The 14,327-nt window shown below is 38.9% G+C and overlaps 1 protein-coding gene across 1 annotated transcript in view; it reads right to left on the reverse strand.

The window, feature by feature from the left end:
- Positions 1–1,017: 1,017 nt before the first annotated feature.
- LOC149317013 (enoyl-CoA delta isomerase 2-like) overlaps positions 1,018–14,327 on the reverse strand; it is a 36,451-nt gene continuing 23,141 nt past the window's right edge. Inside the window, exons 6-7 of the mRNA XM_089518798.1 lie at positions 3,287–3,430; positions 1,018–1,173 (exon numbers count right to left, since the gene is read on the reverse strand). Of these exons, the coding sequence (XP_089374924.1) occupies positions 1,018–1,173; positions 3,287–3,430 (300 nt within the window). The remainder of the gene's footprint in view (positions 1,174–3,286; positions 3,431–14,327) is intronic.

Consider the following 14,327-nt stretch of genomic DNA (forward strand, 5'->3'; position numbering starts at 1 on the left):
GTTGATCATAGAGTTGTGCTGGAGGACCTAGAGGTTCCTAGAGAGGTGTCCTCTCAGCGAAAAATAGTGGGGGTTTTTATTTGCAGGTTTTCAGCTTTCACAGGTGTCCTGTGCCCTTAACCCCAGTGAGTGTGGAGAGCCCACTGTATAGTATATATTTTATTGTATATATACATAAATGTCTGAATTCTATGGAGAGTCCCACAAACCGACCAAAACAAAACCATAAATCATCAGGCATATGATGCAGATGAAGGACATACAATATATGTATTGTGTGTCCTTCATCTGCATTATATGTATGATAACTTACGTTTTCATTTTGGTTGGTTTGTGCTTCTGGTTTTCAGGTCTTTACAATTTGGCTTGTGTTTCTTTTGAGCAGGAATAAGCACACTCTAGGGCTTGGAGGGCCCCTTTCTGATTCTTCCAGACCCCAATAAACTACAGCACATTGTCTTAGTGTCTGTGACATTTGGTCACTTGAGATTTCAAAGGTGATACTTTAGGATGGAATTCTTGCTGTTTCATGGGGAGACAGTTTTCAGCCAAATGGGTTGGGGGGGGGGGGTAATCTGAAAAAATATGGTGTATGTACCAGGTATACAACCCTCCCACTATCTGCATGTGACCTGAAGGTTACCCTTACTTTTGGGGAATCCCTCCCCTTTGTGTTCACAAAAAAATAGCATGATAGTAAGGACAGCACAGGGACAGGACAGTAATAAATTTAAGGCCTGACATACATGAAATCATTGTAACTAATGCATGATATATTCACTTAAGGACTGTATTTATGAGATACAGCAGCTTTCTGTTGCAGAGTATCAGCACTGCAGAATGTAACACTAGCCCAGGTAAACAGTGAGACCCTTGGGAGGAAAAACATTGCCAAGTATTGCTGTTCAAACTGCATATGATACATCATCCTTAACTCGAGTGCAAGAAAAACCTAAAATATGTAGAGAATATAAATGTAAATTTTATATGGGCAATAGAAATGTTATTCAATAGAGATTACAATTTTGACTTCTTCTGAAAGAAGCTCATTATGGCATTAATGCACTCATCTGAAAAGCATCTTTCCAGAAGCTGGTCACACTCTCGTGAAGCAACTGCATGCAGGATTTCTTTTTCCACACTTCTCATTAATTGTTTGGAGAGGGCTAGAGACTGGAGAAAAATAAAATAGAAATGTTACTCAAAGTAAAGGTAAGTTTGTCTCTTCTTTGAACACATTAAGGTCCTAATAACAAAAGAAGAGAATCCATTATAAATTCCTCCGGGATGTTTCCCTGAACATTTACTTCCTAGTGAAATAAATGAGAATTTTACAAGAACATAATGGATTGTGTTCAAGAGCAGTGGTAATTTGTTGCAGAAGAACCAAACTGGGTATTTTCAGATATGGCTTTTTACTGTATAGTTGCCATTCCTTGAATATGGAATTTTATGGGAATCCAGACCATGGCTTGTATTTCTAACCCCTCTGTGTTTTGTTACTATTGCGTTAACCTTTTTTTCTTACCACACATACACACACAAATCTCTTGAGAAGGAAAGGATGGAGTAACTGCATACTTTATCTTAATTTGTATTGCTAGGAGCAGATCCTCTGGAATCACACAGTTTTGTGGCACATTAAAGAAAAGTCACTGAGCTCATTACAACCTCTCAAGAAAGTCTGTTGCTAACCTAAAAGGTGAAAAGGAAGAGTCCATCATATAACCACTGGACTTGAATCCCTTGGCAACTTTGATTTAACACTTAATAAGGACCATGGTTTCCCCTCCTACCACAGGTGTTTATCAACATAGTAAAGTCTGGAAGATTGTGCTGTCAATAGCAGATCTTGCCAATTATCTGTGTGATTGTTTATGTTAAAGGCTCTTTGTAGAATTGTCACAAACTGCACCATGAACAGCCATGTGACTCTACTGCTGACTGGTGGTGGGGTCCTTTCCTTTATATGAATGTGGGTGTAGCCTGCCAGCAGATTGCGCTGAAGATTTTCAGATGTCATGCTCATTCAGATCTTAACCCATGAAGATCCAGGAATTCTCCAGCAACAAACCATTCCTGGGACTTCCCTGTGAGTGGTTTGTTGCTAAAGCATTCCTGGATCTTCATGAATTAAGCCCTGGATAAGCGTAATGTGTCTGAAAATCTTCAGTGCGATTGCGCGACTTTGCCAGGTGCATGCCTTTTAAACCCAGCTTTTTCCCCCTGTTTGATAATCTCCATACATAAAAGCAGATTATCTCAGTATAAACAGCTAAATTGCATTGCAGTTTTTCATCTCCAAGATCAACTGGAAATGTCAAGAAACTGAACTGTACCAGGAAGTTCACACAGCAAGAACAGTCCTTTTTCTTGTTCAAGGTGAAATATTTGAATGGCCTCTCATACACCCAATAAAAGATCCAGGAGCACTTATGCCTGGGAACTTTAAATGTGACTTGTGGAGACCCAAATGAGCTTTCTTACTGGCTGCCCCAGTTAACTCATTCCCATCTTGCCTTCTTTGGTCTACTCATTTTCATTGAGCTCATTTTCATGTTCTGTTGGACTGTTTCTCTCAAGTCTTTTTCATATAAAACATTTACATGCCCTTTGTAATCCAAGCCCTACATTTGCTAGAAGATACAGTGGTGTTTAAATTTTCATCCTCCACTTTCTCTTCAGCATGAGAAACAACCAAAATAACAAATAGTGTAAATATACCTTTCTTATTCTTCAGTCCAGCCCAGGATAGCATACTACTTAAATGCCCCAACCCACTTTTACAAAAGGGTGTGTTATATTAATAATCCCTATTGTATTAGGCCACCTATTGTTACTCTCTCCTCCCAGGTCTTACGACCTGGAGAAAGCACATATCCTAACACCATGCTGTAAAGGAAAGCTCCAAAAGCTGTTACTGTGGCAAAAACACTTCGTTTCCTATGGTTGCCTAGAGACAATTTGTCTTTGTGGTCAGGAATGATCAGATGGAGATGGGTTTTTAGAGCCTGCCAAAAGAGGCAGCATGAAAATTAACATGTGAACAGAAGTTTTGGCCCTGTGTTTCATTCGGGAATATCAATTATACCTTTTTGGGTTTTTTTAAAATCTAACCTTGTTGACATTTTAACTAAAACCAACAATGTCTGAATATGCTTAAAGCTGCAGTCCTAATTACTGGTACATACTAGAAAGTAAGCATTGGCGACCACAATTAAAGCAAGCATACAATATGATATGCTAGTATATACAACATCTGTAATAATCTGTTATCATTACACACATTCTTAGGGAGATTTGCATATGCATTCAGTCTTGTCCAAACTTCTTTCTGAAAAGCACTATCAGAAAAAACCTCAGTCACAAGACCACGGGCACATGCTTCTTCTGCTGTTATCTTCTTGTTGAAAAGAAGCATCTCATTCGCCTAAAAATAACAAAAAAGTGAAGACTCAATAACAAAAAGTGGTGCTTGCTTTACTTACCAAAATGAAGGACTCTTTATAGAAGATAGAGGGTATCTAATGAAGATTCAGAAGAATGTCATTGCCAAAAGCCTCACAAACTTGATCAATTAACCCTTGTGGGGGAAACTGGCAAAAGTTTAGTGCTAAGAACCAAATACGAATTAGGGAGAAGAAGATGAGTGACAAAAGTGGAGGGCAGATCATGGAAGTGGAGTCTATGATATGTGGATAAATGCAATGGGAAAAGCTCAGGAATCACACCCTCCAGTTTTATTAATGCATGGAATATGGGAAACAAAGAGAACAGATTTCAAATTCAAGTACACATTCATAAGCATGGGATGGTGGTATGAGAGACTCATGATTTAAAAGATAGCAAACTGGATTGTTTACCTTGTACAAAAGGAACAGGCTCAACCAAAGTTAAGGGGGAGTAGTGTTGCCTGCAAATAGTGTATAGCCTGTACCAAAAATCAATGAACTAAGATTAGAAGCCCTACTGAAACCAACTGGAAAGGGACAGAGGGGGTGATAATGAAATCACTTGGATAAGACAAGATGAAAGGGCACTGCAGTGATAATACAGAGCACCCAGGTTATGAATAATTTCCTAAAACAAACAACATTTTATAATGGTGAACCATAGCAGACATTTCTATTTTTAGTACAGTAATCCTATTTCAGATAGATTCTGCTTACACGCACACACACATTTTCGCACACACTGATTAATTCCAGTCAAGTGTTGACATGTCTTGCTGATAATTTCTTCTTTCAAAAGAAAGATAAAAGAAGGAGATCTGCTGTCTTGATTTTCATTCCCACCAATAAAGAAAAACTGGTTAATAAAGCAATAGTTATGAGAAACTTTGAGGAATTGCTAATGTCATGTTGAAATGTATGACAACGCTAGCTGTGAAAGCTGACCATAGTCAGATTTATACACAGTATTTTAGGAAAACAAGTTTGATAAACTTACTACGCTCCTGCAGCTAGAAATTCAGTAAAAAAAAAAATGTCCAATAGGCTTGAGCGACTGAAAAATAACTGACTAAATCACAATTGCAGACTGTTCCCATGAAAAGAAAAACTGGGAGATGGCCCTGTGATCCTCAAATATAAATAAATAAATTAAATAAATAAATAATCTAGTGAGTGAAATGGCTTATCTCATTAGATTTTGTGACTTAAACTTAAGTTAATTTTAATTTCAGCAAGCTATTTATTCATAATAATACATTGATTTATAATAACAAATTACTGTCGCCACTCCTTTTTTGTGGGGGCTCCATTCCAGACATCCTGATGAAAATGGAGTTTCATTTATATTCAACCCCACTGATTTAAATATAGGTGTGGGTGTGGGGTGTGTGCAGGTGAACTCCCCATTCTTTCTTCCTCCATTCATCCCTCGCACATAAGTGAGTGACGCGAGTCTGAAGACTGTGAGAACAGAAGGATGACTGTATTATTTATAAATTATAAATAAATAGATTGTTAAAATTAACTTCAGTATCAATCAGGAAGTCTAGTAAGCCATGCCATTTTACGAGGAAAATCTAACAAATCAATACTTTAATCAGTCAGCTAACTTTCTTTCTAAAGGGTGAAACACACAGACAAAATAAAGCTGCTTCCAGCCATTTGGGGGGGGGGGGGGGCATTTAGACGATGTATGAGGCGAAAGCAAGTGGAAAGTGGAATGAAGTAATGCTCTGGGACTAAAAACCAAAGCAAAAAGAAGCCTCGATCGTCGCATAAACGCATGTGGAAAATGTCCATCTCTTTGTGCCTGCATATAAGCAGCCTGGTGCCAACATGGGCTGAAGCAAAGCAAAAAAGTGAAAGTGCAACAACTCCAATGGATGTATTAACAATATACACAAACCAGACAGCCCAACAGAGGCATGAGGTAAAGGGGGCATGTATCACTTGGCACACCGAACCCCTGTACTGGTGGTGCATCAGAGGTGCAACTGTGTGGCCAATCAAAGGGGTGGAATGGCATCTGGGTGGAACATGGGAGGTAGTTCAAGGTCACAGGCAATGTGTTTGTGCGACGATTCACATGCATGGTGGGGAGGTGACAAAACAAATGACACAGCATGGCTTGATGCCAGGCTGTGTGGACTGCCCTGGGTGTTTGGTCCTCCTTGGAAGTGGGCTGTGCAGACAGCAGGGTTTCAATCTGCTTTCAGAAAACTGCTGTTTTTTTCCTATTTGTCTGCTCTGACCCTATGTCTCCACCTTGTCTGTAACTGTTGGTAAGGGTTGGCAATGATGGAATGTAATTACAGAACTTGTTATCAACTTTTATTGATCTGAAAGAAAGTGTATCCCAATCTTCTATGCTCTGGGCTATGGAGCTCTCTGATACATAAAAAACTAATGTCTCTGAACTCCTCCAGTGATATAACACTCAGTAACTGACAGTTCCCTGAGTTCTATAATCCTCCACCTAGCATTCTACATTCATCGAACATGTATTAAGGTAAGTGCAGACAAATGTTCAATCACTTTTGTTCCCTAAAGATTTTGTTCTCATTCCTTTGTTTCTTGTCAGCTCTTCCAACCTTCATGATCTCTTCCCTTCCCACTACACTGTGCAGCTGCTGTTGCTAATCTCTCCCCCCTTCAATCTGTGACAGCCTTCAGTAATTGAGCTGTAATTTTAATTTCATTTTCTTTAACAATAAAACACACACAGCTTGCTGCCCTATGCGCTGTCTGCTTTGGACCTATTTCTTGAAATTGTTTATTTAATCCTTTGTGTCTTCTTCAAGGAATCCTTCAAGGGCACTCCACTATCCAAACCAAAGTTCCAGATGTTATCTTGTTTTTGTTGATTTAGTGAAAGACTCCATACAGTCCAGCTCTACTGGACTGGTAGTAACCTGCCGCCAGTCTACATAACCACAATACATTGTGTCCCTGAAAGTTTTGCTCCCTGAACTCAGGCATCAAGTGTGCCTAGAAATTTGTGCCCTTCAACCATGCAGCCACACATTCTGCAGGTCATTTGGAGCCAATATGGAAACTCCATATCCATGTGAGTGTGTCTTCCCATTTCTTCCCATTCTCCCAGTTGTCCATCTAGTCTACTGACTGCATGTGCTATTCATGCTCATTTCTCACATATCTGACAGATTGTTTTCCAACTTCCATCTTTATCTAGCCTTTCTGTCCTCCATTTTCAGTTCCTATTTGCTGTTTCTACCACCTCCTCACTGTAGTCACTTCCTTTACACTCCTTTCCTGCTCTTCTAGAAGAAGAAGAAGAAATGTTTATTGATTAGCCCGTAGGCCATTTCAAAATAACACTAAAACAAATAAAACACACTATAAAATCCTATAGAAATTCTATAGCAATTAGAAAACTGAAATATAATAACACAGAATCTGAGATGTATATAGAGTACTGTATGGCTGTCATATAAATGTAAAACAATATAAGTACATTAGAAGTACAGTACCTAAAAATGAGACATAGTTATAAAACTGATCATAAAAATCTATACCACAGGTTCAAGATACAAAAATGGGTAAAAAAAATAAAATAAAAACAAATGTATTACAGCATTAAGATGATAATACATAAAATAATAAAATTGAACATGAACCAACACACATCATCACCTCTGCAATTTATCCCAATAGACCCCACATATCTAACTCTCGACTGTATAGCTTTACATAAAAACCGAGCTGTGATAATAGATATTTTTGAATCTTGGCCACTCATGAAGTAAGAGATTCTGACATGGGTTATCCAAAAATATTGTTCTTTTGATATAGGGACCAAGATACTGATCTCTTTCCTGTTGGTACAGATTACACTTGAATAAAATATGAGCTAAATCTTCAATTTCTCGGTCTCCACAGATACAGATTCACTCATTGTAAGGAATACCATTGAATCTTCCATAGCTTACCATGATGTCAAGCTGGTCAAATCTAGCTCTAGTAAATGCCTCCCTCGGGTATTTTGGCATTTGTATTTTTAGATAATTTGCTCTTTGAAAAGAGTGTTTAAATCGGTTCAGCCATTTTAAATTACCTACATTGCTAAGGAAGGCTATATCTTTTTGGGCTTCGATATCCAAGATTCTCTGTCTCGCACCCTTTTTTGTTTGGTCATTCACTGTGCAGAAATCAGGAAGACCATAGCTCTTTATAACGTTTGTTGTTTGCATAAACCAAGAGGACTGAAGATCAGATTGTGACTGTTCTAAGAGACATAGTCTTGATAATCTATCGGGCTCCATTTCAATGATTTTACCCCAGTAGTTAAACACTTTGATTTTGGCTTGCGAATGGATTGAATAGATTTCTAATTCAGCTCTAACAGCAGCCTCAGATGTCCTTTTATCTACACCCAATATACTTCTCAGATGCTGAGACAGTGCTAGTTCTACTGCTGAGATGGTGATCCTGTGAGAGTGGGAGTTTTTTTCATCCTCATTTTCTATTAGTCTTAAAGGCAGTAGAGCACTGTTGGATGTGTGTACATGTATGCTCATCTGTAAAGAAAAGTTCACTCTGTTGGGCCTCTTTTCAGTTATTGGCAAAGCACTTCAAGATGTTTATAGAAATCTACCAAAGAAATCCCCCATATCCAACCATAATTGACTAGTTTACATTGCATCAGCTATTATGTTTTAAAGATATCTTTCCCAATGTTCAGATATCCTTTCCCATGTTCCTTTCCTGTCTAAGTACTTTTAATCTAAATAAAAACAAAGTTCTAGCATGATGCTTCATAAAATTATGAGAAGTGTTGCCATGGCAGCCAATTGTCCCATATTTTCATTCTGAGAAAATCTAATGAACCAAATGAAGTTGAGACAAGAATGACTTTGGATAGCTATAAAAAGTCCTAGATTCTTAAATAAAATCTTGACAGTTGAGCAAGTATATTCTCCAGGTGTTACACCATGAGATGAGAATATATTCCTGACTTTAGAGAATATATTCCTGACCTTAGAAATTTAAGATCCATATACCTGTGATTTCTGATAGGGTATAATGTATCTAATAGGTAAATTAAATAAATCAATAGTTTGCATGGATATAATTGGTTGCTTCTAGACTGCACTGAATGATGAAAGTGAAATAGCATATGTAACAATGCAGTCTGATACAATTCTCAGAATTTAAGGGCTTGTCTACACTGGTGGAAAAAAACTGTACTCACCTCATAGTCAGTGCGAGTAAGACACTATGTTCTAGATGATTCACTTGGAATCAGGTTCTTTTTGATGCCTGAAGGCTTTAATCTTATTTTTTTTAAAGAAAAAATATTGCCTTTTACCTTGTGCTTTCCTGGAAAATCCAGATAATTGTTTGTGTGGCTGGCCCTCTGAGGCAGCATCACTGTTGACTTGGGGAGGAGGAGTTTTCAGTGGGTAGAACAGGTTGTTGGGCATTGATCTGGGTCATCTGATTATGACATGATCATCACTTATACAAGCTATTCTATAGGAATCGTTGCCCAAAGAAAGATGGAGAGGGACTGTTGGGGGGGGGGTCCCCCACCTTCTATCAGTTTTACTTAAAATTTGGGGAAATTTAGCTTTGCAAGAGACTAGGTAGCCTTTAGAACTGTTTGCACCTGTATATACATCCATTTAGCTTTTCATTACTACCTGGATCATCTACATGCCTCGGGTCTCACTCATTTTCTCCTGGGAACCTAACCTGGTGTTCCTAAACATCATTGTGACTTTTCAAGAACATGCTGCCTGGTATGAAATATAGGGACACCAAATACAGCACAGGGTGTGCTAACAGGATGCGGATGCATGGGATAGGAAAAGCAATTGGCTCCCAATGCTTAAAGCAGAAATATGTATATTCACATGCATGATGGAAAGAACAAAAAAGCGGTGCTAACATGGCCGCGTGACTCAAAATAATGTGAAGGATCAGCGATGTAGAGCACCCCCTTGCATTGAAGTGAGCTCACCAGGGAGAAATGCTGATCTCTCCTCAGTGTGTGGTATAAATGAGGCCACTGTGAACTAGAAAAATGTGATGCGAAGCAGATTTTTTTTTTCTGTGTAGGCAACTGTTGGAAGATTTTGCATTCTCTTTCTTTAGATAGATAGGGATTTCCTGCATGCAAACTCTCCCCCCCCTCCCTCCCCCTCTTTCTCATTCAAACTAACTAAGGCCCGTTACATACGGGCGTAAAGTACGCACTCCGAGCGTACTAGGGTTAGAAAGGGGTGTCACTTCCTGATGCCCCTAACCCTAATACGCACAGAGCGCGTAGAAAATGGTGGCGCCCTATACACATGGGCGCCGCCATGACTACCTCACGACTGCGCCACCTCCAAATGGGGCAGTGTGGAAGTGACGTAGTGGGGTTGCACAAGGGCGCCTGGGGCGCCCTTTCCGCGGCCCCGGAAGGAGCTCCATTTCAGAGCCCCTTCCATGATTTGCTCTACATAGCTGCGCCATCAACACAAATGAGAACAGGGCCGAGTGGCCCCTTTCTCCGCGTCCCCGCCGCCGTCGGGTGTCCTTGGGGCATGAAGCCCCAAGGACACCCCTTTCCAGGCCACGGGGAAGCGGCCTTTTGCCGCTTCCCCACGGCCTGGAAAGCAGCAGATTGGGGCCTCAGAGGCTACCGCTGTGGCAGCTGAGGCCTCGATCCGGCGGGGAAAGGGCCAGTTACAGGCTGCCCCAAACGGGCGGTCTATAATGTGCCTATGTGATTTAGATCACTCCCCCTTTGGGACTACAGTCATTCTCTCTCAAGATTTTCAGCTGAACTGTTGCTTTTCAATCTTCTTCCTCTCAACTTTCTTTAAAATGATGGTTAGATAAAGATTACTGTTTACCTGAATTATTCACTAGATAGATTAGGATATAGCTTTTATGTAAATATAGATTAAGCCATTAGTAAACTTTTGTTTTCTGATACAAGCTACTTGTGTTTGTTGTTTTTGGGGTCAGTCTCAGTTCTTAGGGAAGCATAATTAGATAAAAGCACATTTCTGTTACTCTGCTAATTTAAAGCTCGACCCTAACAGGTTTGGCTATGACATTTTTGATATTAAATATTTTTGTTTACTTAGCAAGGACTGAAGCCTTGGGAAAGTTAAATTACCCTACAACAACCCCTCAGTTTCATTCAATAACATTTATTCCCAGGTATGTGTATACAGGCTTGTAGCCCTATATATATATATATATATATATATATATATATATATATATATGAAAAATTAGGCAACTTGTCCCAAGTTCACAAATGCATTCAACTGTGCAGAGTTTATTTTGTAGCCACAAAGCACAACAATCTTATATTCTCCATTTTAAATACTTTAGAATAGTTCAAGCCTCCACCATTTTATAGACGATTGCCACATTTGTTACTTAAATTGTACTGTGATACCGTTTACTCTATAGCTCTTTCAGGTGTTTAACTGGTTATACTGTGAAAAACAGAATAAAGGGTGACGTAATAAGAAGGTACAGAATAACTAAAATCATTTTTGCAGCAAATGCTAAAATTCCTTGCATGTGTATATGTCATATATGTATGCATATTCATACAGACAGTGTCTGGTGAGGCAAGACTAAGTCCTTGCTGCCATGGAAGTTGTGAATGTCTACTGATAATTCATTTCCCATACAGATTATTTTGCTTAAAATGTGTCAGGGACTGTAAGATAATAAAGATGTATGGGATAATAATGTCAGAAGAGGAAGTAATGCATCATTGGTGAGATATAACATTGTTAAGTCTTGTCTAAAAGAAGCAAACCAAGGTAATATGTGGTTAAAATTCACCAGTCTAAGATGAATTGAACAGGTAAGTGCATGCGCTAGAATTAACATAACAGCAGCAACAACAACGTCAATGTGACAAAATTCACATTATTTCTAGAACCCTTGTAATGTGACTTATCTCTATGCAAAGGGATCTTGTAGCACTTTTTTTAAATTTTTTTAAATTTTATTGATTAAAAAAACATAACAAACAAACAAACAAAAAACACTCAAAAAAAGAAAAAAAAGAAAAAACCAATACATTATAACAACCATATATCACAAATACATTGAACAACAGATCTTGTAGCACTTTTGAGACTAACCTTGTGAAAGAAGCGGTAGCATGAGTTTTCATAGACTAAGGGCCTGAACAGATAGGCCAAAAATAAAGCTGCTTCGGTTCACTTTGGAGATATGCTGTATAAATGACACACACATTTTAAGAGGCCAGAAGCTGCACAAAGCTGCACTCCAGTCCTTAGAACTGGAACGTGGCTTTGGCACAGCTTCTGACCTCTTAGGATGCATGCATCATTTAAACAGCATACCTCAAAAGTGACCCAAAGCAGCATTATTTTGGCCTTAAGTCTAACTTCCTCAGACTAACATGGCTATGTCTCTGAATCCCACCCACCTGAGTGAGTTGTGTTTTCCTTATGACAGCCAGGCATCATAAATACATATGAAGTTCCCAAGAGCAATGATAGTCCATAAGCAATCTAACAACGAGTCCACTTGACTTCTAATAGTATGGGGAATATCACATGGGAGACTTACCATGGCTAAAATGCCGGTAAAATGTTTCAGAAGCACAAAGGTGTGATAGCCGGTCGCACTTCTGAAGCATCAGTGAAGCATCCCCTCTCATCTCCTGTCAGCAAAGTGTTCGCGGAGCAGCCATTTCTTCAATAATAGGAACTTCTGTTATGAAGAAATGGCTGCTCTGAGAATGCCTTGCTGATGGGAGAGGAGAGGGGACACTTTAGTGGCGCTTCAGAAGCACGACCGGTTATCACACCTTCACATTTCTGAAGCGTTTTACTGGCGTTTTAACCACGGTAAGCCTCCTGTGTGATAATCCCCTATGTCAGCAGTCTGCAAAGACTGGATTGATCTTGCTGTATCCTTGATGCTTCCCTTGGTGTGTTTCTGCGTTTCCCTTAGCTCTGATTTCTTGTTAAGGGTAAGAGAAAGGAAGTACTTCGCACAACTCATTATGAATGCATAATATTCAGTGCTGTGATGAGATGCTTGACATGAACTTCGAAGGCTTTAAAAATTACAAAAATGGGTGTGGACAGTATCTTGAACAGCCACAGTAAGTAAATGACTGCTAAATTGAGAGGCAGGATATTTCTTAGTCTCCTGCTTGGTTTCTGAAATTTACATCATGCCCCAGGGGAACTGGAATCTTTGTTCTGATCCAGAAAGACTGGCCTTATGATCCTTTCTTATATTCTCATGTTGCTTGGAGCACAGATGTAAACTATGGACTATGCATACATTTTCTCACTCCTGTTAGTACATGCAAATATATATAAGTGAGCTTGTGAGAATTTAATCATAGATCTAATATTTCCAAGCCACAAGCTGTGGAGACTGTTGTCTGAGCCTCAGATAATTCAATCTGGCAGTCTTGAAAAAGAATAATGAAGATGATGAAAAGGAAACATACTGTCAGGGACAGCGTTCAAATATTTTTCACTGTGAGGCACAAAAGAGTCCTTCAATTACCTTTCACACATATAATTAGATATCTTTAATACAGAATTCCCTGGCCAATGCAGTTACTGCAAAATGTAAAGAAAAGGTAGACAATAAACTTAGAATCTGCTGTACAAAAATGGAGCAGTTCTAAGTACAATTTACAGGCATACATATTTAAATTATAGCAAAATGATAGGGCTTAAATCTCAATTTCTGTCATTAGAGGCAAGCTTGGCAGAATATTGTTTAATGCTTCAAAGTGCAGTCTTAGGCATTCCTGTATTCTACATATAAGTTTTATTGACTTCATTGAGACTAAACTCCTAGATAAATATGTATAAAATAGGATACTAAGTCTCATCAAATACAAGGGACCTTTCTTTCCAATAACGATGCACAGAATTGTACTGGAAGGCCCAAACTATAAGTGATTGTAAATATATGGGTCAAAACAAACATCAAGGGGAATTAATATTTTCCCTTTCACAACGGAATTCCTTCAGAAATATATGCTTCAGCAGACAGATTTACAAATGAAGCTCCAATTTACTTCTAGTTACCAATCACAAAACACTACTTGCTAAATGAAATACAGTGGTACCCCGGGATACGAAAGCACCGCCTTACGAAATTCCCGGGATACGAAAAAATTCCAAAGAAAAAAACTGTTCCGGGTTACGGTTTTTTTTTCGGGTTACGAAAAAATTTTTTGGTGCTTTTCGGCGCGATTTCACACGAAATCGCGGCTTTCGCTATTAGCGCCTATGGGCTATTCGGCTAGCGAAAGTTTCCGGGTTACGAAAGCGGCAGCGGAACCAATTAATTTCGTAACCCGGGGTACCACTGTAATCACATTTGAGGAAGAGCATATGCTCTTTATATTCCTGGCATATTCAACATATACCAAGGTAGTTGAAATTTCCCATTACTACTTTATTTCTCCTTTTGAACATTTGGCAGTCTGATCTATGAAGACATCCAAGCGCTCTGTCTGGCTTAGAGATATGTAGCAGAATCTCACATTGCTACTGTTTCATTCTTTTTGCCCAAATGCTTTCTATCTGACTTCCATGTTCCATGTGATAGATCTCCTCACAGGGCTATACACCCTTTATGCATAATATTATTCCATTCCAGTTTTGTCTGTTCCTTTTGAACAGATTAGAAACCTCATTACCACATTCTAGTCATGAGTTTTATTCCAACAGCTTTAAGTAATATTTCTTCTATAACATAATATTTGTTTTCCTGTGTTAAGGGTTCAAGTTCATCTTGCTCTGTACGTCAGTAAAGAGTCATCTCAAACCATGAGCCATTCGCTCTTGCAGCTTCTTTATTGCTTTTCGCTGCCTATTTTTTAAAAATGCT

Source organism: Sceloporus occidentalis, unplaced genomic scaffold (genome assembly GCF_023333645.1).
Source record: "Sceloporus occidentalis isolate IW3139 unplaced genomic scaffold, rSceOcc1.0.p SCAF_3, whole genome shotgun sequence".
Lineage (NCBI taxonomy): Eukaryota > Metazoa > Chordata > Lepidosauria > Squamata > Phrynosomatidae > Sceloporus > Sceloporus occidentalis.